General features: G+C 50.3%; 3 protein-coding genes and 1 long non-coding RNA gene across 4 annotated transcripts; 2 read left to right on the top strand and 2 right to left on the bottom strand.

Annotated features, from left to right (window-relative positions):
- Positions 1 to 767: 767 nt before the first annotated feature.
- Positions 768 to 8,073, bottom strand: MRM3 (mitochondrial rRNA methyltransferase 3). The gene is made up of 4 exons (XM_083480062.1): positions 7,687 to 8,073; positions 5,431 to 5,675; positions 4,553 to 4,720; positions 768 to 2,604 (listed from the first exon to the last, which is right to left on the bottom strand). Exons 1-4 carry the CDS (start codon positions 8,010 to 8,012, stop codon positions 2,048 to 2,050), a joined length of 1,296 nt encoding a protein of 431 aa, XP_083336188.1. The 5' UTR covers positions 8,013 to 8,073; the 3' UTR covers positions 768 to 2,047.
- Positions 8,074 to 8,519: 446 nt separating this feature from the next.
- On the top strand, positions 8,520 to 16,361 carry GLOD4 (glyoxalase domain containing 4). Its single transcript, XM_083480117.1, has 9 exons — positions 8,520 to 8,734; positions 9,548 to 9,597; positions 10,318 to 10,438; positions 11,591 to 11,735; positions 12,613 to 12,749; positions 13,413 to 13,499; positions 14,856 to 14,969; positions 15,956 to 16,042; positions 16,147 to 16,361. The coding sequence occupies exons 1-9, from the start codon at positions 8,645 to 8,647 to the stop codon at positions 16,210 to 16,212; spliced, it is 897 nt and encodes a 298-aa protein (XP_083336243.1). The 5' UTR covers positions 8,520 to 8,644; the 3' UTR covers positions 16,213 to 16,361.
- Positions 16,362 to 17,108: 747 nt separating this feature from the next.
- On the bottom strand, positions 17,109 to 20,365 carry LOC310695527. The gene is made up of 2 exons (XR_014520101.1): positions 20,226 to 20,365; positions 17,109 to 17,530 (listed from the first exon to the last, which is right to left on the bottom strand). It is a non-coding gene; the product is annotated as an uncharacterized lncRNA (long non-coding RNA).
- A 164-nt stretch (positions 20,366 to 20,529) lies between these two features.
- On the top strand, positions 20,530 to 26,149 carry GEMIN4 (gem nuclear organelle associated protein 4; the record flags this gene model as incomplete). Its single annotated transcript, XM_083479794.1, has 2 exons — positions 20,530 to 20,710; positions 22,821 to 26,149. 2 exons carry the CDS (start codon positions 20,530 to 20,532, stop codon positions 25,985 to 25,987), a joined length of 3,348 nt encoding a protein of 1,115 aa, XP_083335920.1. The 3' UTR covers positions 25,988 to 26,149.
- Positions 26,150 to 26,942: the final 793 nt, after the last annotated feature.

Raw genomic sequence — 26,942 nt, 5'->3', positions numbered from 1 at the left:
GCTCTGGCCTTCCGGATCTTGGAGGAGTGCTGCTCTCATCCCTGACCATTTGACCAAACTGCCCAGAGCTGATAGGAGACCAGCCTTTGACCAGGGGCGTCGCAGGTGCACCGATCCTGTCCAGGAGTAAAGGAGGGTAAAGAAATCTGGCAATGCCAGTGTGGTGTAGTGGTTAAGAGCGGTAGTCTCGTAATCTGGGGTACCGGGTTCGCGTCTCCGCTCCTCCACATGCAGCTGCTGGGTGACCTTGGGCCAGTCACACTTCTCTGAAGTCTCTCAGCCCCACTCACCTCACAGAGTGTTTGTTGTGGGGGAGGAAGGGAAAGGAGAATGTTAGCCGCTTTGAGACTCCTTCGGGTAGTGATAAAGCGGGATATCAAATCCAAACTCTTCTTCTTCTGCTAACTACTCCATGTAGAGTCCCCACCCTTTTGCCATCAAGTGCTTCTGTGAGTGTTCTGCCACCTTCTGGTGAAAAAGAATCTTAGCAGTTTGAGAAACACACGTATATGGTACTAATAATTTTCCAAAAGCTCCTTTTGGAGGAGCCAGAGTGGCAAGGGTCAGAGCTGGAGGTTCAAAAAGAGGAGAAACATTTAAAAGACATTTCTGGCAGATGGCAGCATTCAGGCTTCCATTAAGGGTGGGCAGAGCAGAGCAGCCACCTGTCAGTCCAAACTGGCTTTTACAGAACGTTTAAACCTTGCTGGCAGTCTGAAATGAGGAGAAGCCTCCGTGGCTTATTAGAAATACACTCAACAAAGAGAGAGGGGAGCAAATCCAGAATTTATTCTGTACAACTCTGGTCTCCGCATAAACAATGGGAAGATCACTTTTCCCATCAGAAAGAGATTTAAAAGCTTGATCTTTAACCAGGATGGCCGTTTGGCAGATTTGTCTTTTAACTTACTGGCTTAATGCACTAAAACGCTATCTGGGTAAGAAACCTGAACATCTTATTTGACAAAAGAAGAGATTGGGAGGGCTAGGAAGGAAATAGATGGAGATCCCCCCCCCAAAAAATCAGGAGTTTACAGGCTCAGCCAGGAAGGGTCATTCAGCAGGAGAAAGAGTCACCAACCGGAAAAAGGCCTGAACAAACACATTGCATTGTGAGGAGGGACTACGGCAAGGGAGCTTGTGGCAGCTTGAGGTCGCCCGCCAGAGGCGACAAGCTGCGCCGTGCCCTTGGCAAGGGATCAGAGAGGACCTGGTGAGGTCACCCTAGAAGCTGTGCCAGAGGCTGAGTCACGGACCCAGCAATGCACCTTCGCTGCCAGGAAAGGGAGGAGGGGGAAAAAAGATGGGGTGGGGATGAAGCCGACTTTTTAAAAAGTACACGCTGGCAGATGCCACAGCCCTGGGGCGCTTGGCTACATTGATTTTGTGCCAGCTTCACAGGGTGAGGGCCTCCAGGCCCAAGGCAAAAGCTTTCTTTGTTATCTCTGAGTTTCAGAATTCAAAACGCATGCAAGATGTGAGAGTCTGGATTGTACCACTTTAGCCAGCCAGGTATGTGCACTTGGGGCAGGGTCCTATTCTGGAATGTCCCTCTATAGTTGTTGTTGTTTTTCCTATCAAAGTATCCCTGCATGGAGTTAGCTAGAACCTCAAGGAAAGATCCAAACATTTCCCCCTGAAGTGCTGGTTTTCTAGATGCAGGGACCTGTGTTTTTTGTTTTCCCACCCAGGGTGGAAGGAATTCAAATGCACAGGCACGCCACGTACATATGCCCCCATAAGCCCCAGTGATGCAGTGTGGGAAAACAACCGAATGAAGCAGAAAAAGTGTAAAAATGGGGTTGAATGTTTCTGCTGGGCTTTCTTGCAATCACACTTGCCTCCCCAAGAGAGCCATTCTTGGCAAACAGCCTTTTGTAAACTACAGTCTCTTAAAAGACACTTGCCCCCTCCCTTCCTGTTCACTTCCGTTCTCTTCGGCAACCAAGTCAGAGAGAATTGGCTCTCCAAGATGGAGGGGCCAAAGCCAAAGGGCAATGTTTGTTTCTCTGAACACCCCCACAGGCAAGACTCCGGCATCTATTCCTCAACAGTTCTGCCAGATCCCGGAAACGGGGTTTCTCCCTGCCTCTGACAGCTTCATCTGCCGCTTTCCTTCGAAGAGGAGGATGCTGGCAGCCATGGCACAGTTCAAGCTGTCCACGCCAGGGACCACCGGGATGACCAGCTGCTTCCCCCCAGTGCTCAGGGCCAGCTGCCTGGCTTCCTTGCTCACGCCGTGGGTCTCCCCACCGATTACCACCGCTGTCGCAGGACCCTCCATCCAGGGCTCCGAGTAAGGCTGGACTTCCAGCCGGCCCGGTTCTTGCCCCTCGTCTTCGCTGCCGTCCAAATCACGGTCCCAATCCTGCAGAGGCGGCTTCGCCTTCAGGTTGTAGGGGCGGGAGGCCCAGCCATGGCTGGCGGCGTTCTCTGCCACTGCCGGTGTGGCCTGTGCCTGGGAGCAGTCGGCCACATGCACACAGCTGTCGGGGAGGAGGTAGCTTGGCAGGACCCCCCAGTCCAGGTCGGAAAGGATGGAGAGGCGGAAGTGAGCTCCCATCCCTGCCCGGAGGACTTTGGGCTCCCAGGCGTCGACGCAGCCTGGAGAGTGCGAAGGAGAAATGTTAGAAGAGTCTGGCGCAGTCTTGTGGAGAATGACACACTGCTAGGACAATAGGGGTGGGACGCGGGTGACGCTGTGGGTTAGGTCGGCGGTTCGAATCCCTGCGATGGGGTGAGCTCCTGTTGCTCGGTCCCTGCTCCTGCCCACCTAGCAGTTCGAAAGCACGTCAAAGTGCAAGTAGATAAATAGGTACTGCTCCGGTGGGAAGGTAAACGGCGTTTCCGTGCGCTGCTCTGGTTTGCCAGAAGCAGCTTAATCATGCTGACCACATGACCCGGAAGCTGTACGCCGGCTCCCTCGGCCAATAAAGCGAGATGAGTGCCGCAACCCCAGAGTCGGTCACGACTGGACCTAATGGTCAGGGGTCTCTTTACCTTTAGGACAATAGGGACTTTGAAAAAGAGTGGGAACCTTTTATATTATATTTGCAGAAACAAAGAAAGAATTTTGACCTGATGGTAGGATTTAAATAAACATTCACAATTTTATGGATAGTGAATAGATAAATATGACATTTTTAGAAAATAGCAAAATATACTAATGAGGTTAGTAAATCAGAAATGGAAGTTGAGGGAAGTCCAAAAGGGGGGAGGGAGAGATGGTTATGTATGCTGTATGTTGTAAGTATATATGTAATGAGAGAAAAGAAAATTAATTTTTAAAAAAATAAAAGAGAGAATGACACACTGCTGACCTAAAAATATTTTAAGCAGCCAGCTAATAATGACAGCTCTGTGTTAGCATTTCATTTTGCTTTTAATTTTTAATTTGTATACCTCCTTTCTATATTGCTATACACAAGGTGGTTTACAAGCTGAAGAAACAGCAAAGATCGCACACCTTATAACAATCTGATCCAATACACAAAAAAAGGAACTCAGGATTCAAGAGCCAGTGCATTCTCCCTGTGAGCCTTCAGGAATGCCTGACTGCCTTTGACAGTGGAGCCAAGCATTGCTGGCATGAGCAGCAGCCATGGATAGCTAGCAGCCCTGCTGGTAGATGAGAAAGGCACAGCCCACTTAAGCACTCCTCATTCAAGGAGCCTCTTCAGATGCCACTCAGCAGCTGCCAGCGAGAAACTGGACCACTAGGGTTTGCTAAGACACTGACTCAGGTTCAGTTGGCCCTAAAAGAACTCTGATTTTTTTTCCTCTACCCTCCCCATCCCTTTTTCCTTTTATGTTGTGACTTTGAGATTGCAAAGCCCAAAGGCATGTGTTGCTGTTTTGTAATTGTAACAAATGCTTCAAAAATGTAGATAGAAAAGTAAACTTCCTCTGGGGAGGGAGGGATTCTCATTTGATGAAAGCGGTTGCAATCCCAATTCCACAGATCTCTTTAAAAGATTAAAGGAGGAAGCTTTCCAGAAGCAAAGCCTGCCCCTTTTGCATATCTGGAGCCTTACCAAGTCCATGAGTCAGGTCAGCTTTGGAGATGCCCGCCATATCTTACAGCCATAGGTTTGGAAATGTGTCATAACATAAGCTGCTTTGCTAAAGGGTTAATGGCAACAGGCTTCTTGATTAAGAAAACTCCGTTACCCATCAGTCTTATCTCCTTGGAGCCAAACCGCCCCAAAACCATCAGGTTCTATTCTATATAAACCTTTCCCAGCCTGATGCCTTCAAGTTTGGGACAATTAATTCCCATCAGGCCACAGAATGCAGAGAAAGAAGCCTGAGAGCAGGGACAGGTAATATTTCTGAGCCCTCTCCCCACCTGCAATTTCCAGCAACTGTTATTCAAAGGCATGTTGCAGTTTCTGCCTCTCTCTCTCTTAAAGCTGTCCAGGTTGGAGGCAGTCACTGCCTCTTGTGGGACCAACCAGCTGCCTCTGGGAAGACCCCAAACAGGTCCTGCCCCAAGGAGCAGAAGCGGAATTGGAACCCAGCTCTGATCTATCGATAGAGTGATGCTCCCCACCTTTAAGAAGCAGCACCCTGCTGCAGCCTGCTCCAGCTGCTGATCTCAGGAGGGTGCCCATGTTCCCTGGGTCGCGGACGTTGTCACAGATCAGAGAGAGGGGCAGCGCATGTTCTCGCTGGACTTCTGGGTACGCCATTTTGGCGTGGTCTGGTCTGGAGAAGATTCCTGGAGGAAATGCAGTCAGGGAAGATTCCTTTAGAACAAGGGTGGACCCGCAGCCTCAAATGGGCCCCTCGAGACCCTCCCAAAGCCTCTCCCCAGGCCACACTCCCTACTGGCCCTGCTTCACACACCCCATGAGTGCCTGAAATTCTGGAGTGCCACTTCCAGTCAGTGTAGACACTACTGAGCTAGATGGGTCAATACAGTCTGACTCAGTATGAGGCAGCTGCCCATGTTCCTCTTTAAACCAGCTCCTCATAAGGACTAGAATCTTGTTTTAATTTTAGGAAAAGAGCTGTGACTCCGAGACAAAGTACAGTGGTACCTCTGGTTATGTATTTAATTCGTTCCAGAGGTCCATTCTTAACCTGAAACTATTCTTAACCTGAAGCACCACTTCAGCTAATGGGGCCTCCCACTGCTGCTGCACCGCTGGAGCATGATTTCTGTTCTCATCCTGAAGCACAGTTCTTAACCCAAGGTACTATTTCTGGGTTAGCAGAGTCTGTAACCTGAAGCGTATGTAACCCGAGGTACCACTGTATCAGCCTCTCCCTGGTTTAATTTCCAGCACTTCCAGCTTGGGCTGGGAATATCCTCTTGTCTGAGACCCTGCAGAGCTGCTGCCAGCCAGTGTGAATGTTACTGAGCTCAGAGGGACCAATGGCCTGCCTGTGTATAAGGCAGCCTCCCTACGTTCCTGATGAACTTACCAATCACACCCTGAGATGTGATGACATCAGACCAGGTCTTGAGGTCTTCAAACTTCACCTTGACAAGGCTGACGCCTTTCAGCTTGTCCACTGGCAGCTCCTTCAAATGCTCTATGGCACTGAAGAAGAGTGTCTGGGGAACGGCGCCAGCTGCCAGCGCGTCGGCGATGAGTCGCCTGCCCTCCAGCAGGATCTTCCCATGTCTCTCGCGAAACGACCTGGACTTGGCAAGTGTCACCACTTTGCTGCAGAGAAACAGATCCGTCAAGCCCACAAACTTTTCTTCCCCAGGCTGGTTGACAAATGTTATCTGTACCCCCAAAAAATGACAACCACCAAAAGCGATAGAGCACATCAGGCTGCTCAACCAGAGGTGGTTCTTCCAACAGAAACAAATCCAAAGTGTGCACAACTGTTTCCATTTACAACAAGCCCCCCAATACCAGGAGAATGGTTGTAGCTCCACGGTACAGCCTCAGTGTTTCATTCACAAGGCCCCAGGTTCAATTCCTGGCATCTCCTGGGAGTGTTGCCTTCCTGAAGTCATAGAAAGTCACTGCTGGGCAGTGCAGACAATTCTGAGCTAGATGGACGGGAATGCTCTGACTTGCTATAAGGCAGCTTTCTGTATCAACCCATCCAATCTCCATCAAATCCTTCTGCAGCCTTTTTCTGCCAACCCCCCCCCCAAAAAAAAAACTAGAGAGGATGTGTATCTATGGTGAGGGAGGGAAGGAAAACTTACCCTGCTTCAAGAGCCACATGGAAGACTGACTAAATGAAAGCCACGTGGACTTAGGGACATTGGGAAGTTGCACTGCCTTGCTTGCCAGAGAGCATCATTGCAAGGGGGCGAATAACCCAGCTCGTTTGCATTCCTCTACCCTTCCCTTCTCCTCCAGCACCATAATTCAAAAGCATCAATTCTTTGGCGATCAGCCTTCTTTATGATCCAGCTCTCACTTCCATACATCACTACTGGGATGTATGGAAGTGAGAGCTGGACCATAAAGAAGGCTGATCGCCAAAGAATTGATGCTTTTGAATTATGGTGCTGGAGGAGACTCTTGAGAGTCGCATGGACTGCAAGAAGATCAAACCTCTCCATTCTGAAGGAAATCAGCCCTGAGTGCTCACTGGAAGGACAGATCGTGAAGCTGAGGCTCCAAGACTTTGGCCACCTCATGAGAAGAGAAGACTCCCTGGAAAAGACCCTGATGTTGGGAAAGATGGAGGGCACAAGGAGAAGGGGACGACAGAGGACGAGATGGTTGGACAGTGTTCTTAAAGCTACAGTGGTGCCCCGCAAGACGAATGCCTCGCAAGACGGAAAACCCGCTAGACAAAAGGGTTTTCCGTTTTTGAGCTGCTTTGCAAGACGAATTTCCCTATGGGCTTGCTTCGCAAGTCGAAAACGTCTTGCGAGTGTTCCGATTTTTTTCCCGCTCCCCCCCTTTTTCTAAGCCGCTAATAGCCTTTTAGCCGCTAAGCCGCTAAGCCTTTAATAGCCGCTAAACCGCTAATAGCGCTAATCCGCTAATAGGGTTGCTTCGCAAGACGAAAAAACCATTAGACGAAGAGACTCGCGGAATGGATTTTCGTCTTGCGAGGCACCACTGTACCAGCATGAGTTTGACCAAACTGCGGGAGGCAGTGGAAGACAGGAGTGCCTGGCATGCTCTGGTCCAGGGGGTCACAGAGAGGCGGACATGACTAAACGTCTAAATGACGACAACACCCTTCCCTTCTGTTTTTCCTTTCACGCTGCAAATACTCAAGACTGCGAATCAGCAGACAGAGAAGACTGCCTAATCTTTTAATATACAGTTGGCACTTTTTCCAAGTAGTTTAATTTTATTAATTTTTATTATTATTATTATAGGAAACCAGTGTGCTGCAGCGGCTGGAATGTTGGGTTAGGCACTGGCAGACCAGAGTTCAAATCATCTCAGCCGTGAAGCAGTCATGCTCTCCCAGCCTAATCAACCTCACAGGGTTCGTGTGGGAATAAAATGGGGAAAGAACCCTGCTCCCTGGTGGAAGGGTGGGGTTTAAATACAACAAACAAACATTTCCATCCTTCTCTGGCTCCCATCCACCCAGAACTGCAACTCCCAGAGGCCCTTGCGCGCAGCCTTTCTCGCCTGCCCTGGTGGCTCTTGGGAGTTGTAGTCCCTTTCCCATTCGTCGCTTCCCGGCCTCCGCCCGTGCCCAACAACAACCCCCAGAATGCCTTGCGCGCACGCGTGGCCTTGCCTAAGTCTCTTGTCTCCGGATTGCGCCTTCTGGAAGCAAAGTTCCGCTTCTTTGCGTTCCGGCACCTTCTCCTCCTTCGCGGCCGCTGCCTTTGGGGCCTTGCTCTCCCAGCCGGCCTGGTCCCGAGGCTTCTTCGAAGGGCCGGCCTTGGGCTGAGGGGGGCCGGGGACGACCCGTCGCTGCTCCTCCCGCGTCTCCGCGACGGAGGGCAGCACGCGGACGGGGCTCCTCTTCAGCGCGCGGACCCCTCGCCGCCCGGCCGCGCTGCCCAAGGCCGGCCTGAGCAGCAAGAAGGGGGCTCGCGCTCCCCTCATGAAGGCCGCCATATTGGTTACTGGCGCGGGCGTCGAGCGGGACTTCCCCTTCTCAGACTATCGCGAGATCTCCGTCACTAATGGCAACACTTCCTTTTTATACGTATATGTACCGGCCCTAAAAAGCCATAGAGATGGAAAGAGGGGCGTAAAAACGTTTGTTCGCAACTTCCGGGGGACATTCGGAAGCGGCCATTGGCTGAGAGTCCCTTGTAGAGCTACGGCATTGTAGAGCCATTGTTGCGATTTCTGGGCTCACACTTTTAAGACGCACCCGACATAGTGTTCACCATAGATGTATAAAGTTATAGAGACGCCACTCAGCGTTCTTGGAAAAGCATTAATTATCGAAGCCTTCAAAAATAAGTCTTATCTTTTCCAAGAGCGCTGTCAGATTTGAGGCGACAGCGCTCTTGAAAAAGATAAAACTTATTTTTGAAGGCTTCTAAAATTCATTTTAAAAGTTGCCTCAGGTTTAGCCGGCGTGTCGTGACGTCATTCCCACGCGCCAGAAAGGGGAGAGGGTAAATACAAAAGCAACCCCACCCCCTGAATCAGGCGACCGCGCTTGCTCGCGAAGCACTTCTGTGTGGGCGGCTTTGCGCGTGAGGTGGAGCTTGGGAAGAAAGACAAGGCCCCTGACTATGAAGGCTCGGCGGGCGCTGCATTTCGTGTTCAAAGTGGGCGACCGAGCCGAGACCGCGCGCTTCTACCGGGATGTACTGGGCATGCGCGTAAGCGGGGGCGCGAGACGGTGGGCGGTTAGGAAGCGGCCTTGGCAGCTTGGGGGGAGGGCTTTTTGAGGCAGGGGTGACGTCACGGCTACGGGTGCCCCAGGGTACCAAGCCACGCGGGAACGAGTTGGTTTGGTTTTTCAGCGTCTCTCCCTAGAGCGGCTAGTTAATTACGGCGGCCTCATTGGCCCAATCTTTCCTACGTTTGCTTTCGTGAACGTTTGTCGCTCCTGATTACGCCGCAGTGCGGCGCACTTAGTTTTTCAGGAATGCATTGATTTTATACAAGTAACAAACGTCAGGAAAAAATCTCTGTATATCTCTGTATATCTGTCTGGGGAAACTCAGCCAGATGGGCGGGGCATAAATAATAAATTATTATTATTATTATTCCAAAGTTATCTTAAACGCAACATGTGACTCTATCTGTATAGTCACATGTTGCGTTTAAGACCACTTTGGAATAATAATAATAATAATAATAATAATAATAATATATTATTTATGCCCCGCCCATCTGGCTGAGTTTCCCCAGCCACTCTGGGCGGCTCCCAACTGTTAAAAACAATACAGCATCAAATATTAAAAACTTCCCTAAACAGGGCTGCCTTCAGATGTCTTTTAAAAGATAAGATACCTGCTTATTTCCTTGACATCTGAAGGGAGGGCGTTCCACAGGGCGGGCGCCTTGTGTTAAAATGCAATATTAAAAACAATTTTAAAAATAAAGTGTCTCCAAACCATGCACGTCAAAAGTGTCAAAAGCCTTCTTGTTTGTGCCTGAACGTTAACTTATTTTTCTTAAACAAACAGGTTCTAAGGCATGAAGAATTTGAAGAAGGCTGCAAGGCCACTTGTAACGGGTAAGTTGTCTTCATTTTGATTGTTTCTCATCAAAGCGGACGTTTCCCTCAACACTCTTGAGCAGGCCTAGGCAAACTCGGCCCTCCAGATGTTTTGGGACTACAACTCCCATCATCCCTAGCTAACAGGACCAGTGGTCAGGGGTGATGGGAGTTGTAGTCCCAAAACATCTGGAGGGCCGAGTTTGCCTAGGCCTGCTCTTGAATGTTCGGAGGCGGGAGCCCCAAAGGAGTGGAGAGCTCTGAGGCAGGTGCTGCTGCCTGGCAACGCAAGCTTCTTTTGCCAATGGTGCCTGCAAAATAAATGCTCCCTCGCTTCCCATTGGCTGACCTTCCGTGACATCATGGGACGGGCGCAACAATTCTACCTGTGTATAGTGCCAGTGTCTGGGTAGAATGCTGCCCTTCAAATGAGTGGGTGGAGAGGAGTTGTGTGCCATTGATGAGAGCAGAAGGCTGGGAAGCTAGAATAGAATAGAAAAAGCTGCCTTAATCTGACCTGGCATGTCTGCCCATCAAGCCCTTTATTACCCTCTCTGACTGGCAGTGGCTTTCCAGAGTTTCAGGCAAGAGTCTCGCTCAGCCCTACCCAGAGATGCTGGAGGTTGAACCTTTACATTGGCATCAGAGTGAGCTGAAGAACCCCAGAGGAGTGGGAGATGTAGGCTTTTTTTCCTCCTGAGTTATTTCAATACAAATAAAAGGCAGCTGTGTTTCTAGCCCCTATGACGGCAAGTGGAGTAAAACGATGGTGGGCTACGGTCCAGAAGACAACCACTTCGTCGCGGAGCTAACCTACAATTACGGAATCGGAGATTACCGCCTCGGCAATGATTTCCTGGTAGGCACCGCTTCATTCGGTTGATAAGTGAGAAGGTTTGCAAAGTACGTTGGTTCTGGGATCGCTAAGGCTTAGTTTCTGCTCAAAAGAACGGGTGAAATGAACAAAGCGCTGAGTAGTCCCTGGGAGTGCGGTGGGCCACATTTCTCATTCTAGAAAAGGTAAAAAGCTCTGGGGACTTTGGAGTTTGCATAGCAAAGGGACTAGATCAGTGAGCTTTCGTGGACTGTGTGTTCTGAGACTTGGAGTCTTCGATTGTGGTAGGGTTAGGGGTACTGCAGGTGTTAGGAAACCTTTGGCCCTCCTGATGCTGCTAAACTACAAGTCCCATCAGCACCAGCAAGCATGACCAATGGGCACAGAGGATGGGATCTGTAGTTAAGTAAGATCTTGCTCAATGCCCTCCATCAAAATATTCCAGGACGGTTTTAATCTGTTCTTAGTCGATTTTTATTTTAACTTTTTGAAAGTCTTAAATTATTGTTAATTTTTCTTATTGATGATTTTATTCTTTCTGTAAAGTGCTTTGAGGGTTTTTCTTTTGCAATCAAGCAGTGTATAAGTTTTATGAAATGAAAAAAAATGTAAAGAAAGATTGTCTTGTCAACAGAGGCCGGTCAGAAAGTGAGACCTCTGAAGCCTATCCAACAGCTTGGGCAGCTTCAGAAACTTCAGGGGTCAAATGTGGCAGGGTGTTATTTTTTTATACTGCTACAACTCCTACATTTATATCCCGCTTTTACTCCAAAGAGGTCAAGGTGGCGAGCATGTTTTCCCCCTCCTCCTCTTGCCATTTTATTGCAAACACAACCCTGTGGGGCAGGTTAGGCTGAGAAAGAGCAATTGGCCCCAGGTCATCCAGGGCTGGGATTCTGGGGCTTTCTTCTTCTTCTTCTTCTTCTTCTTCTTCTTCTTCTTCTTCTTCTTCTTTAATTTTTACATGAATTTTATTAGTATTTTCCACACAACAACAACACGAAAGCTATCAAAAGATAACAATACACAACACACAAAAATCAACATTCGAAAACTAAAAAACAAAACAAAACAAAAACAAACAAATCCACATCTTACAAATTAATATTATAAACACTAAAACAACAACAACAAGACATTGTCAATGTGAATGTCTTCTTCTTCTTGCCATGCCAGGGGATGACTATTGCGTCTAGCCAGGCTGTAAGCAGTGCCAGAAAGCTGCAGTGGCCGCTTAAAGAGATCTCAGCAGGCATCTACGAAACAGAAGCCCCAGGAGGCTACAAGTTCTTCCTGGAAGATAAAACGTCATCAAAGGAAGGTAAAGAGGGGGTGCCATATGATACTCTGTAGTTAGGATAACAGTGGTTCATCTGCCTGTGGAGATTTGGCCTTCTGAAAAAAATTCTTTTCCTTCAAGCTTATGCAGGCAGTTGAGAATACCTCTTTCCACAATTGCTAATTGATTTCTGATTTTAACTACCGTATTTTTTGCTCTATAAAACGCACAAGACGCACCTAGATTTTGGAGGAGGAAAACAAGAATATTCTGAATCTCAGAAGCCAGAACAGCAAGAGGGATCGCTGCGCAGCGAAAGCAGCGATCCCTCTTCCTGTTCTGGCTTCTGGGATAGCTGTGCAGCCTGCATTCGCTCCATAAGACACACAGACATTTTCCCTTACTTTTTAGGAGGGAAAAAGTGAGTCTTATAGAGCAAAAAATACGGTATTTGATAAGGCTTCCATCGCATTCTTTTTATGTTCAATTGCTGCAAACGGCTCAGATTTTTTAAAATAATGAAACAGCAGTACAGGCAACCCCCTATTGACGTGCGTTCAATATGTGTGCGACGGTGCATACGCTCATCGTGCCAAACCCCCGGAAGTGACCTAAAAATGTCACAAAAAGGAGCAGAACTCGGCTGGGGAGGGATGGAACTGGGTCAGAATAGGGTCTTTGCAAGCTTTTAAAAAGGTGTTTCAAATATACGCAGTTTCACTGAGACGTGCAGTGGCCAGAACATAACCCCTGTGTAAATGCAGGTGGGGGAGAGGCGTTGCCTATATATAACCAGTTTTTCTAAAGAATAACAATAAAGTTGGGGAGAGGAACTACCAGCCACCAGCCCCAAAGTTCTTGCAATCCTCAATCCTGTGCCTAAAGCCCATCCATTCCTGAAGATCTTCCGTCCTCCCAGATCCTGTGCTGAAGGTTACTTTGGCCGTGTCCAGCCTGCAGAAATCTGTGGACTACTGGTCCAAGTTCCTGGGCATGAAGCTGTACGAGAAGGACGAAGACAAGCAGAAGGCTCTGCTCGGCTATGGAGATAACCAGGTGAGGCTGAAGGGGCACCAGGCAGTTGAGGGGATCCTCAGGGCATCTTCCAGGTATATGTGGCAGAGACAGGGGTCACCATTCCAGCTTCTGCAGTGGTTGGGCGTCTATGGCTCTCAGTAAGCCAGCACTGGGTACCGGGCGCTGTGGTCTAAACCACAGAGCCTAGGGCTTGCCGATCGGAAGGTCGGCGGTTCAAATCCCTACGATGGGGGATTTGAGCTCCCGTTGCTCGGTCCCTGCTCCTGCCAACCTAGCAATTCGAAAGCACCTCACAAAGTGCAAGTAGATAAATAGGTACCGCTCCGGCGGGAAGGTAAACGGTGTTTGCGTGTGCTGCTCTGGTTCACCAGAAGCGGCTTAGTCATGCTGGCCACATGACCCGAAGTTGTACGCCGGCTCCCTCGGCCAATAAAGCGAGATGGGCGCCGCAACCCCAGAGTCGGTCATGACTGGACCTAATGGTCAGGGGTCCCTTTACCTTACCCAGCACTGTTAACAAACTATACAGTTCCTAGGATTCCATCGGGGAAGTCATGTGCTTTAAATGGTTGTCACTGCTCTCTTCACAAGCCCCACTTCTGCTGTTGCTGTTGCTGAGGCACCAGTCTTCGTTGCAAACCCAGTGGCCTAATTTCCTTTCCTTTTATTTCCCCCTTCCAGTGTAAGCTGGAGTTGCAGGGCATCGGCCAAGCCGTGGACCACGGGGCAGCCTTTGGGAGGATCGCCTTCTCCTGCCCCAAGGAAGAGGTCAGTGGGGATTGCTTACAAGATTTGTCAGGAAGGGCCTGCCGCTCAAGTGGTAGATGGAAGGTCCCGGGTTCGGTTCCTGGCAGCATCTCTAGGTCGGGCTGGGAGAGACTCCTGCACGAAATCTTGCAGAGCCCCTGCCAGTCAGAGTAGAGAACACTGAGGTAGGCCCGGTGGCCTGGACATTCAGTCAGGCAGCTTCTCAGGTTCCTAATATTCCCAACAAGACAAAGGCAACTTTACCTTGAAATAAATGCTTAGTGGGGAAAGGCGTGCGACACCTGTTCATAAATAAAAATGATGAATGGCTACCAATATGTTCATTAAAGTCCTTCTTCACGCAGCACCCAATGAAGCTGTGGTGCTCACTCTTGCAGTGGCAGGTCTGGCTTCAAAAGATTGGACAATTTCATGGAGGAAAAGGCTGCCAATGTTTACTAGTCACAATGACTGGGCTCTGCCTCCCAATGCTTCTGAATGCCAGTTCCTGGAATCCACAAGAAGAGAGAGTTTCTCTTGCGCTCGGTCCCACTTGCAGAATCCCCACAGGGGCCTCTGGGAGGCCACTGTAAGAACAGGGTGCTGGGCTAGAGGGGCTGCTGCCCCTTCTTCTTACAGTCTTTTAAAAAAATTTTCCCATTTCCCTTTTTCATTCATTATATACATCTCATATTCATAACATTTACTATGCGTCCCTCCCCTCCTGGGCTTCCCCCAACTTCTGACTTGTTTCTCCTTTCGCCCACTTTGCTCCCTCCTAAAAGAAAAAACTACTAATAACATATACAATAACATCAAACCTAAAAACATAAAAATAACAATGAATACACCATATTATTTCTCTATCTTCTACACATTTTCTAATACTAATAATGTGAATGTTTATTTTAAATCTCTTCTTACAGTCTTAATTCAGCTAGTTCTTGACTACTGTAAATGGATCCATTTGGCTTATTTATTTATTTGATGACGTCTGGATCCCAACTTCCCTCTGCGGAGCACAAGGTGGCGTCCATACTTCTCCTCCTCCCCATTTTATCCCCACAATAACCCTGCCAGGTAGGTTAGGCTGAGAGTCAGGGACTGTCCCAAAGTCGCCCAAGGAGCTTTGTGGCCAAGTGAGGACCTGAACCCTGATCTCCCAGCTCCCAGTCTGGCACTCTAACCACTACACCTTAAACACAACTGGAAGGGATTCTTCAAAAACTATTTGGCATCCAAGTTTTAGATTTATTTCATTAAAGGTGCTCAAAAGATTTTCTAAAAGAGAAATGAGCTTCCTCTTCTGTTCCCTCACTCAAAATGGACGCATTCGCACTCTGATTTTCCCTTCCCCGTTTTGTTTGTCCTCCCCAGTTGCCCGGCATTGAAGCCTTGATGACGAAGGAAGGCCAGAAGATCTTGACGCCCCTCGTGAGCCTGGACACACCTGGGAAAGCGACGGTTCAAGTGGTCATCCTGGCGGATCCCGTGAGTGCAGCCTCAAAACAGCTTTCGTGCCTCCAATGTAGGTCAGGAACGAGGGCTTTGTGGCCAGGTGTCGTTGGACTCCAACTCCCATCAGCCCCAGTTGCAGCAGGGCCAGTGGTCAGGGGCGATGGGAGTTGTAGTCCATCAGCACCTGGAGGGCCACAGGATCCCCTATCCCTGATCCCACAAAGCAGCATTCCCTACTTATGTGCAAGAGGTGAAGGAATGCCTCTGTTTAGCAGAGGGAGTCCTTCCTGAGAGAGGAGAATTCCTCTTCTTGGAGCAACGATTGACAAAGCTGTAGACCTCCAAATGGAGGACTTCCGACTTCTACCATCTCTATGGGTTCCTGTATATGTAGTGCACGTGGAGGGAAATTTTTAATACATTGCAGAGTTCCCAAAAAATAAACCAGAGGCAATTTCACCCAGCAAAGCTTTACTGCTGCTGAAGGCAAATGAGCACAATGGTCACATATCCAATACATTCAGGATTGGCACAGTCCATAAGAAATCCAGTTACAGCAGTCTTATCTTAAACTTAACAATAACTTATAATAAGACTAAACCTTGACACTATAGCATACAGAACAGAGCACCACACCAGAACAGAGAGAAAAGAGAAAGTGTGAAACAGCACCCAGGCTCCTCCTGGCCTATTATAGTCAAAATGACATTGACAAGAAAGGATAAGGAACCAGTTTAAACCAGCTGTGCTCGGCCTCCCAGAAGGAATAACCCAAACACCAGAAACCACCCGCCTGTTTCTTTCACGTAGAAAGAAACCTTCCAGAACACTTGAACTAAGCAGAACAGGAAAGACCTCTACACATCAGATTAATACCTTCTGTACTAAGAAATGCAAACTGACAGTAGATCCCCCAAATAATTGCCAGCTCCCTTGAGTAGTGACTGCGACTGCCGTGGCAAATGTCGCCTTCCCTTCAGGTGACCCCCTTGCTGTTCCTCCTCTTCAACCTGCTTTAGGACGGCCACGAGATCTGCTTCGTCGGGGACGAGGCTTTCAGAGAGCTTTCCAAGGTGGACCCAAACGGCGGGAAACTCTTAGACGAGGTGAGTCTCCCCCTTTCAACGTTTATTCCAAATTTAAGGTGATCCAAGGGCTCAGCTTCTCTCCTCCGCGATGCGGCTCACAGCTTTTCTCTACTCTCCTGCAGGCGATGGCGGCCGACAAGAGCCACGAATGGTTTGCCAAACGTAACACCCCAAAGCCTTCCGCTTAGCCTGGGTGGGGAATCGCCTGGTTGGCAGTGTCTTTTGTGGGGACCTGGGAAAGGAGGCCGTCGGCCATACTTTCTGCGCACGTGGATGAGTAGTGCTGCTATCGCTTGGAACTCCTCCGCTTTTAATTAAATTAATTATGGTATCCTTCCTTCCTCTTTTGAATCTGTTCCTTTCTCGTGTGTGCATGGAGAGGGGGGAGGCCTCTTGGCTGCTACGGATGCAGCCTGCAAAAGTGTGATGATTCGCCAAAGCAAAACGCCGCTGCATGTCACTGTCCTGTCCAGTGTTTCAAATGCACACACCCCTTTGAGAACTTTTCTGTGCGACTCAGCCAGCAATAGATAGATAGATAGATAGATAGATAGATAGATAGATAGATAGATAGTCTATCCTACTGTGCATTCCTGCTGTCTAAAAGGACAGGCCCCCTTCCCCCAAATTGTTGGGACCGTACCACTCTATCTTGCAAAATGTATGTTTTTAAGTGCCGCATTTTTACTAAATTCTCTGCACCCAGAAATTCTAGCAGACCGTTGCCAGAAAACAAATGCCCCTGTCTTGCATGCAGAAGCTCCCACAATTTGATCCTCAGCACCTCCAGGTTAAAGGGGTTAGTTAGCGGCAGGTGATGAGATCTGAAACATGGGCGGCAGCTGCCAGTCAGAGCAGGCAGCAGTGGCCTTGATGGAGAAAGTGTCTGACCTATAGAAGGCTGCTCCCTAAGCTGCTTAAGCACATCAGGAAAAGGTTTAAGGAGCAGGTTTGGTGCTCCTTTTTAGGCCACCACCCCCACGGCGGGTACAGTCCTCCAACCCTAGCAGGGCTGTACCACAAAACTAAGCCCAGTGCACCGCTCCCCATTTGAAACGACAAAATACCGCAAGGTGACACTGGAGAGCTTCTCAAGGGGCCCTTTATTGCCTTAACCGCCAGAGATCGTCGGGGCGGAAGATGACTGAAGCGACCTGGAAGCCGGGTCCTGCGCAGCCCTCTCCGCAGTCATCTGCTGTCCTTCTTCTCCAGCTCCTCCACCCTGGTGATGTGGACCTCCTCAGCGGCCTCCTCCTCCGAAAGGTCTCGGTGGTCGCTCCCTGCCTCACTTGTCGCTTTGGAGTTTAGGTCGTGGCTGGCCAGGCAGGGGGCGGCCCTCTTGTGCAGCAGATCCATGACGGAGACGGACCCTTTCACTTGCGAGACCAGGCCAGGGGCTTTCTCAAGCTCAGCCTGTGACATGTTGTCATGAGCGCGCCTTCCTTCTGACCTGTGCACAGGGCCTTTCTCGAGATCAGGTGCAAGTCATGCTTGAAAGGGCTGTCCCTGTGTTCCATACAGAGGGCAGGAAAAGGAGCCTATTATTATTATTATTATTATTATTATTATTATTATTATTATCATCATGAGCATCGCCTTACCCCATACAGTGGTACCTCGGGTTAAGTACTTAATTCGTTCCAGAGGCCCGTACTTGACCTGAAACTGTTCTTAACCTGAAGCACCACTTTAGCTAATGGGGCCTCCCGCTGCTGCCGTGCCGCCAGAGCACGATTTCTGTTCTCATCCTGAAGCAAAGTTCTTAACCCGAAGCACTATTTCTGGGTTAGCAGAGTCTGTAACCTGAAGCGTATGTAACCTGAGGTACCACTGTACAGTGGTACCTCTAGATACGAACGGGATCCGTTCCAGAGCCCTGTTCGCATCTAGAAGCAAACGTAACTAGCGATGGGACATCTGCGTACGCGCATGTCGTTTTTTGCTGCTTCTGCGCATGACGTCATTTTGAGCATCTGCGCATGTGCAAGCGGCGAAACCCAGAAGTAAAGCGCTCCGTTAGTACTGGGTTGCCACGGAGCGCAACTCGAACGTGCTCAACTTGAAGCGTATTCAACCCGAGGTATGACTGTATATGCCCTCTTGGCTGTTTTGATCTGCAGAACTGGCCCTGTGACGGGTGCCACATAACGGCCATTTGTAAGAACTCAAGCTTTTAGTGTGGCAGCACTTACACTTTGGAACTCCCTGGCTAGTGATACGAGGCGGGCATTTTCACCATACTCTTTTCGGCGCTTGCTAAAAACATTTTTGTTTAGACAAGCCTAGCCAGATATTTGGAATGCTGATGCGTGTTCAGTTTGTTGCAAAATGTTTTGAATGTTTTAATTGTTTTTACTTGTAATCTTATTCTTTTTGTAAACTGGGGATTTCTACAACCAAGTGGGATATACATTCTATGGAATAATAATAATAATAATAATAATAATAATAATAATAATAATAATTTATTTGTACCCCGCCCATCTGGCTGGGTTTCCCAGCCACTCTGGGCGGCTTCCATAGAAACCAAAAATACAGTAAAATATCACAGATTAAAAACTTCCCTGAACAGGGCTGCCTTAAGATGTCTTCTAAATGTCAGGTAGTTATTTATCGCTTTGACATCTGATGGGAGGGCGTAATAATAATAATATAATTTAATTAATAATTAATTAACCTGCCCTTCACTCTTAACAGCCCAGGGTTACAGTAATTAAAACACAATATTAAGGACAGTTTAAGACGACGTAAAAATCACAGCAGTGAGGTTGTTCTAATAATATAATGATGACAATAACAGTGTGTGTTTTGCTCAGAGCAGTATTACAGAGCAGTGATGAATTGCAGGAGGACCTTTCATGGATTTAAAAATGCATCGCCTATAATTATCTTCTGACACAGCACCCCTGTAAGGTGGCTGAGTTCCAGAGAGGTAAAAGGGCCCCTCGCTCCAGATTCGCAGAGCTGTAATTCTAGTGTTGCCATATTTCAAAAAGTGAAAGTCTGGGCAGAAAAGCTGTTGAGCCTTTTTTCTTTGCAATGCCTCAAAGATATTGGTAGCCTACAGAGACACACGCTTGTCTGGATGGTGTCGGGCCAACCAGCATGGCCGATGTTCCTAGGACCTAGACTACACGAGGCGAACAATGGGAGGGGGAACCCTGTGGCCTTCCAGCTGTGCCACTACAACTCCCATGAGCCCCAAGTAAAATGGCCAGTAGCGAGGGATGATGGGCGTTGTAGTCTATCAGCATCCGGAGACTCTCCGCTCCTCTCATAGCTGTCAACATTTCCCTTTTCTTGCGAACGTGTCCAGAGGAGGGCAACCAAAATGGTCAAAGGCCTGGAGATGATGCCTTATGAGGAACGGCTAAGGGAGCTGGGCATGTTTAGCCTGGAGAAGAGGAGGTTAAGGGGTGATATGATAGCCATGTTCAAATATATAAAAGGATGTCACATAGAGGAGGGAGAAAGGTTGTTTTCTGCTGCTCCAGAGAAGCGGACACGGAGCAATGGATCCAAACTACAAGAAAGAAGATTCCACCTAAACATTAGGAAGAACTTCCTGACAGTAAGAGCTGTTCGACAGTGGAATTTGCTGCCAAGGAGTGTGGTGGAGTCTCCTACTTTGGAGGTCTTTAAGCAGAGGCTTGACAACCATATGTCAGGAGTGCTCTGATGGTGTTTCCTGCTTGGCAGGGGGTTGGACTCGATGGCCCTTGTGGTCTCTTCCAACTCTATGATTCTATGAGGAATCCTATTCGGAATAAGGGAATTTCCCTTTAAAAAAGGGAAAAGTTGACAGCTATGCACTCCTTTAGAGTTTCGGATCGGGACCGGGGCAGCCTAGGATTAAATCTCCACTCCCCAAAATACAGCGGGGCTGAGCGCCGACCCGTATGCGTCCTATTTGCTTGCAAACGCTTCTGCAGTGCCACCATGCAGACAGAAATGCAAGAAAGCACTCTGCACATGCCCAGAGACGCCTCCCTCAAGCTATCCCCAGGAGGCGATTTAAAAGATGGCAGGTGCGAAACGTCGAGAGCTGGAGGCGAATGTCTCCTGTCCCAATATTTCCAAACCCCGGCGCCTTTCTCGCTTTGCAATCGGGGAGCCCCGGCGCTTGCTACTCCTAGTAAGGAAGGAGGAAGAGAAAGAGCCCCCCGAAAAAAACCTCCATCCAGGAGCTTTTTTTTTTTACCAGCCGGTGTAGGCAGGCAGCAGGACGGCTCGGCGACCCTTGCGCCGTGCAGTGTTGCGCAGGAGCCTGCAGAGGTAGCTGTTCCGACGGCGCTTCTGCTTGCGCAGCCCCGTCTCGCTGGCTGGAAAGGGATCCGCCCAGGGACCGAGAGATCCGGGAGGAGGAGCCGGGATCCAGCGCGCCCGCGCGGTTGGAAAGCAACTACAGGATTGCTGCTGCAGCGCCGGCGGCGGCGTGGCGCAATTTGGCGAGCCTGCCCGTGCGCCCCTCTCCAAAGCTTTGTGCCGTGCGCCCTGAGCGCACAATGGACGGCGCCGCCGCCGTCTCCAACTGCGGAGCCCCGGAGGGCGCCGTCGCCCGAGCCGCTGCCGCCGTCGAGGATCCCGGCGCGGGCAGGCGGCGGAGGAGCCCCGTTCTCGGCCATGCCGCCTTCCCCTCGCCTGCCGGAGCCGGGCTAGGAGGCAGCCCCGAAGCCATGGAGCTAGGTAGTTGGGCGGCTGCTGGCCTTCCTCTCTCGCTTCCAGCTACTCGGAGTAGACCCTTTTGGAATGAACGGAGCCCACTTGGTCGAGGCTGTTCGTTTCAGGGGGGTTCTGCACTGGGTTTTCTTAAGCGGCCTTTCCTGCCAAGGAGCGCATTTGTAAGAAATCGGGCTTTTAGCGAGGGCAACACGCTCACTTTTCAACTCGCTTCCTACTGCCCTCTTTTCAGAGCCTGGGAAAAAAAAACATTTTAAGGAAGCCCACCCAGAAGTGTAGCCAGTGGACGTGTGTTTTAAGCGTATCGTCTATTTTAACTCTCTTCTAGACATTTTAAATAGCTGCTTTTAACCGTACAATGTTATTGTTCTTTTTGTGTGTGTGAACTGTTTTGAGGTGTGTGGGTGTGTATACACACCCACACACACGTGTATATATGTATGTGTGTGGGGGTGTGTATATACACACACACAAAAATCAAGCAGTTTTATGAAATTAATCAAAATGAATAGGGAAGGTTCTGGTTTGAACCCTGAGCCCATTTAGTGGCCTTCCAGGCATGGCCAAACTCAGCCCTCCAGATGTTTTGGGACTACAATTTCCGTCATCCCGGACCACTGGTCCTGTTAGATAGGGATGATGGGAGTTGTAGTCCCAAAACAGCTGGAGGCTTAAGCAAAGCCAGGTGTCTCTCTCGCTCAGTCACTGCATCCCTGGAATACGGGCTGATTATAAGACTGACTTTGCCTTGCTGGCAGGGTTGTTATGATTGTCAGCTAGATGATGACAAAGTAGTTGATGGTGGTTCTTAAGCGAATTACTGTTACCATCCTTCTTTCCTTGCCTATCTGCTTTTCTGAAGAAACGATGGTGCCCTTCAGAGGGGAGAAGAACTTTGCACATGTTCAGAAGCATTGATAAGTTTCCTTCTTCTCTAAAGCAGACAAAACAACCCTGTTGCCTTTCAGAAGGCGCTCTGCCCGAGCTCAGGTGCTCCTTTTCCCCTTTAGTTCCTTTTAAGATAAAATAAAATTCTGCCACACTCTGCAGCAGGTGTGCTCAATGGCGTTATCTGTTTTCTTTATTTTATTGGGGGAAACTTGTCTTCCACTTAACTGTAAGCAAAGTCTCGTAAGGCGTTTACCAAAGATAACCTCACCCCACATTAAAAATATACATTAAAATGATAGGTAGAAATAAAAAAGGGGTTTCTTTAAAAATTGAAAATATACCGTATTTTTCGCTCTATAAGGCGCACCAGACCACAAGACGCACCTAGTTTTTGGAGGAGGAAAACAAGAAAAAAAATATTCTGAATCTCAGAAGCCAGAACAGCAAGAGAGATCGCTGCGCAGTGAAAACAGCGATCCCTCTTGCTGTTCTGGCTTCTGGGATAGCTGCGCAGCCTGCATTCGCTCCATAAGACGCACACACATTTCCCCTTACTTTTTAGGAGGGAAAAGAGTCTTATAGAGCAAAAAATATGGTAATTAAAACTGGCTGTTAAGCTGAAACGGATTCAAATGTATGCCCCCCCTGGAACACTCGCCTAAATGGAAATAGTTTTTGGCAGGTGGCAAAAAGAATGCAGCTAAGGCTTTGTCTAACATCAAGAGGCAGGGAGTTCCAAAGACTGGATGCTGCCATCCTGAAAAATCTATTCCATACAAGTGCAAAACGACTATTGTGTGGCACTTTTACTGCTGCCATTTCCATAGATCAAGACCGTTGAAAGGGTACAGGTGGGGTCCTGTTGACTAACACTGTTTGTCACAGAAGGGTCTTGGGTTCGAATCTCCATGCTTCCAGCTCAAAGGATCGTGGAGTAGGTGGGAAAGTCTCAGGCTCAGCAGCAGGGCATCTGAGGTTCATTCTCCAGCAACTCCAGATAGGGCTGGGAATTCGCCTCTCCCTGTAGCCCTGGAGAGCGGCTGCCAATCAGTGTGGGCAGTACTGAGCTACTTGGACCCAGTGGTGTGACCCTATATAAGGCAGCTTCCAATGTGTCTCTGCTCAGGAGCGAAGAGTGCTGCTGCCAGTCAGAGTGGGCTGTATAGGGCTGGATGGATAAATACAGGTCTTTGCCTTCTCAGTATGCCTGTCTTTGCTCAAACAGGGCCGGTGACCATCTGCGGAGAACTGAGTGTGTTGCACGGGGGGTTCCTGCTGGCTTCCAGCATCTGCCACCCCAAACCGCTGTCGGAGTTGGCCAAGTCCGACTGGCCCCAAGTGGGGAAGCCCATCATCGACGCCCTGGAAGAGATCTGCACGTCCCATTCGTCGTACCCGCCCGAGCCCGGTGCCTGGAAGCGGAAAGCCGCCGTGGTCCTCTGGTCCAAGATCCTTCTCTCGTCGCCCTCGGTCTCCGCCAACCAGAGATGGAAGGAAGATGTCTTCTTCTCTGCCAGCAACATGATCCCGGAGATCAACCACACTGTCCTCTTTGAGCTCTTCAAGGCTATCAACGCCCCACGGCTGTTCGCGCAGCTGCTGCTGGTGTTGCCGGAACACGTCTGCCGGAAGGAGCTGGAGACCTTTGTGGGGTACGTGGCCAACGAAACTTCCCCGGCCGACGTCTCGTTCTTCTTGGACGTCTGGTGGGAAATCCTGAAGCATCAGGAGGGGCAGGAGGACAGGCTGATGCTCCTCTTCCGCTCGGTGTCCCACCAGTATCTCTCGGAGCCTGACGAGGTGGGGCAGCCCCCAAAGAGATTCAAGAGCGACGCCCCATCTTTGCTAGGTTCCTCCATGGCCGCTGGCGTCCTCCCGGTCTTGACCGAAGGGTTGAAGCTCATCAAGGAGAACGTCAACCCAGCCAGGATGAAATGCCATGCTCTCGCCAACCTGGCAGACGTGCTGTCCGTGTCGCTTGCGGTGCAGCGCGAGGCGGACTCGCTGCCGGTCCAGGCTTATTTGGAGAAGATCTCCTCCGTGGTAACACTCTGGAGCAGCGACTGCGATGGTCGATACAGCAAGCAGGAACTGAGTGAGCAGGTGAAAGAGGCGGAGAGGAGCATCAGCTTGCTGAACGCCACGAGGCCACCGGGCGAAGCGCTGCCCGTCGATGTGGGCTTCCTCCGGGCCTTGCTGGAGGAGTGGTCTCCCGCTCTGCAGGAGCTGCTCAACGACCCCCAGCAGATCTGCTACGAGAGCTACCGGCTCCTGGAGGCCCTGGCTTCTCTCAAGAAGAAGCTGGCGGACTGCTCCAAGCAGGAAGACCACAACAGAGATGCTGCGCAGGAGATGTCGGCGCTGGGTGACCTCATCGCAGGCTTCTTGAAGAAAGTGAGCCCTGAGTTGTGGGGCAAGAGCGCCGGTGGCGACCTCCTGCCGTCGGTGGCCATGGTGGTCATTGAGAAAAAGATGGACAGGCACCAAGAGATGTGTTCCCTTTTTGCTTCAGAGAAAAGCTGGGCGTTTACAGACGAGTGGGTCGCTTGCCTCGTTCGGAACAAAGACCTGTTCCGGGAACCAGAGCTGGTCTCGAAATTGCTGGAGACGTTGGCGTCTGCCGACCCCTCAGGGAAGCAGGAGCAGCAAGGCACGGTGGCGAGGGTCCTGCTCGAGTGCTACATGGACCTCCCCTTGCCCGATAAGAACAAAGTGATTTCGGGTGTTTTGGCTGCTTGGGGCAGGCGAGGCCTCTCTAAGGTGTCTCCGGCTTTCTCGGAGGGGTTCCAGGAAGACCTCAACGTGGCCTTCAACCAGATCATCCAGAGCGCCTCCGGAGAAGGCTTGAAGAAGGCCGTGGCTTCCGTCTCCCGGCTGGTCGTCCTCAACCCGGAGGCCACCATCAAGAAAATGAGCAACTTAGCCGTGGCCAATCTGGGGACGCACCAGTTCTTGGCGGAGATCCTGTGTTCCTTCCCGGCTCTGAGCTTCCGGGAGACTCTGGACTCGGAGGAAGCTCCCGTCAGCCTGCTGCTGGGGTGCCTGAAAGAAGCCGTCTGGGACCGCCTCTCGTCGCCCAAGGAGAAGGAGCAGTTCCTGGAGTTCTTGGTTTATCTCTTGCAGCCGAGCGGAGCAAGGCCTCTCCTCTCTCCGGCAGAGGTGACGCAGGCCCTCGTCCTCCCTTTCCTGAAGGCGGGCTCCCCTTGCGTCGAGCTGTGCTTGCAGATCCTCAACAAAGTCCTGAAAGTGCCGCTGCCCGTCGAGGAGGGCAGCTGGCTCCACAGCTGCCACCCTTTCCCTCTCCTCTTCTGCCTCTGCAAGCTCCTCGACGGCTTTGCCCAGTACTGGCACGAGCCGCAAGACCAGCACTGCCTCTCCTTGGAAGCCAAGGACTTGGTGGCCGCCAACCTAGCTCAGCTCTGCGACGCCCTCTTGGCGCAGAAGGACTCCCTGTCGCCCGAGCTGTGGGCGCAGTCGGTGGCTTGGCTGCACAAGAAGGTGGCTGCCTTGGACTGGACCGTCGGGCTCCGCCTGAAGAGCATCTATGGGGAGCACTTCAAGAACGAGGTCCCGGCCACACTCTTTGAGGTCTGCAAGCTCCCGGAGGGAGAGTGGACGTCCTGCCCGCTCCCGAATTACGGCGCGGGCAGCGGCCTGCTGGCCTGGATGGAGTGCTGCTGCGTCTCTGCCGCCTTGCGGGAGGAGATGCTGGCACTGCTCACGGTCAACGTGGACAACCCTGAGGAGGTCAACCTCTTCAGCAAAGGCTTCCTGGTGGCCCTGGTCCAGGTCTTCCCCTGGTGCAGCCACAGCGAGTGGCGGAGGCTGGTTGGCGTGGTTCAGAGCCTCTTAGACCAGGAAGTGCTGTACGTGCCTTATTCGCTGGAGTACGTCCAGTTCCTGCCCTTGCTGAACTTCCGCCCGTTTGCCTACCATCTCCAGTTCTCGGTTCTTCTCCTGAGGGCCTTCCAGTTCCTCTGCGGCGCCAGCGGCTCCACCTGGCTGCCGGCGGAGGCGTGGAGGCACGTGGCCCGGCTGTACTGCCTGGCCGTGTCTGATCTGCTGGGTTCGGTCAAAGGCATTGCCCGGAATCAGTGGCAGCCGTCCCAGGAGAAGAACAACGTGACACGAGAGCTGTCCTTCGTCTACGTCCAGATCTTCTGCCACGCCCTCCACGTGGCCGCCATGCTGCCGGACGACGGCACGGGCGAGCCCCTCCTCCTCCTCTCCCTGGAGATCCTCTCGCAGTACGAGATGCTCTACGACGCTGACGAGGCCCTTGGCAGCGCCCTGAGGAAGGCCAATGAGAGGCACTTCCTGGAGTCCATCGCGGAGAACGTCACCAACAAGGAGCTGCAAACGATGCTCCTGCAAAAGCTCCGGAAGCTGTGAAGCCGGCCGCGGTTCGAGAACTGGGAAGCAGGTCGCGCGATCCATGCGAAGTTGAAGGTGCCTTCTGAACCTCAGGACCCTGGTTCGTTCTGCAGGCATCTCTCCCCAAAGGAGCAGGGTGGGAGATTTGGAACCTCTATAATAAACCTTTTTATCACTTTCCTTGTTGATGGTTTTCGCAACCGGCTAATCGGTATTTATTTGTGGGAAAAGTTGTATGCTGCCATATGCATAAATATACATATCAAAGTGATTTACAGCAAGGAAAACGTAAAACGTGTATTGTAAAAGCACAAAAAAGCTTAAAAACGAGCAGCAGCAAACCATTGTGGAAGGGTGCACTCTTAATTGCCTCCATAGTCCTAGTGGAATTGGAAAAATTTTCAGCAGGTGCTTAAAAGTTAGCAGAGAAGGTCCTGCTGAGTCTCCAGTGGCAGAGAGTTCCACAGGACTGGGCCCATGGCACTGAAAGCTGCCGTTGTCAAATGAGACTCGCCGACTTGGGGGATGACCCACAACACTCCTTCAGATGACCTCTGTGGTCGAGATGGGATATAAGCATTTTGGCACTCCCTGTTTGTTGTTATTTTGTGGTTATTGGAGTGTATCTCCTACTAAATTCAACTCAGATTCCTGAAACTGAAGCACTTAAGCTAGTCACATCCTTTAATTTCAGTGGGTTTACTCAGAGTAGGACGAATGTTGGATGCAGCTTGTCGTTACCAGTTCATTTATCAATCGCCTTTTACCTAGGTCTCAAGGTGATTTTATAGATTTAACACTGAAAGAGCTAAGGGTTTTAAAATCTCTGGCTAGTATGCAACATTAACCATGTGCAGAGCTAACCCGCTGAAATTAATGGACGTGGCTCAACTTGGGCCCATTAATTTATCTGTTCTGTAACTCACTGCAAACCCTGCTGAGAGTTTTTGCGGAGTCAGCTACTATTTCTGGG

This window comes from Podarcis liolepis (genome assembly GCF_965112155.1).
Source record: "Podarcis liolepis genome assembly, chromosome: 16".
In the NCBI taxonomy this organism is placed as follows: Eukaryota; Metazoa; Chordata; class Lepidosauria; order Squamata; family Lacertidae; genus Podarcis; species Podarcis liolepis.
Note: the sequence above shows the minus strand (reverse complement) of the source record. Positions and strands in the feature narration are given on the sequence as shown.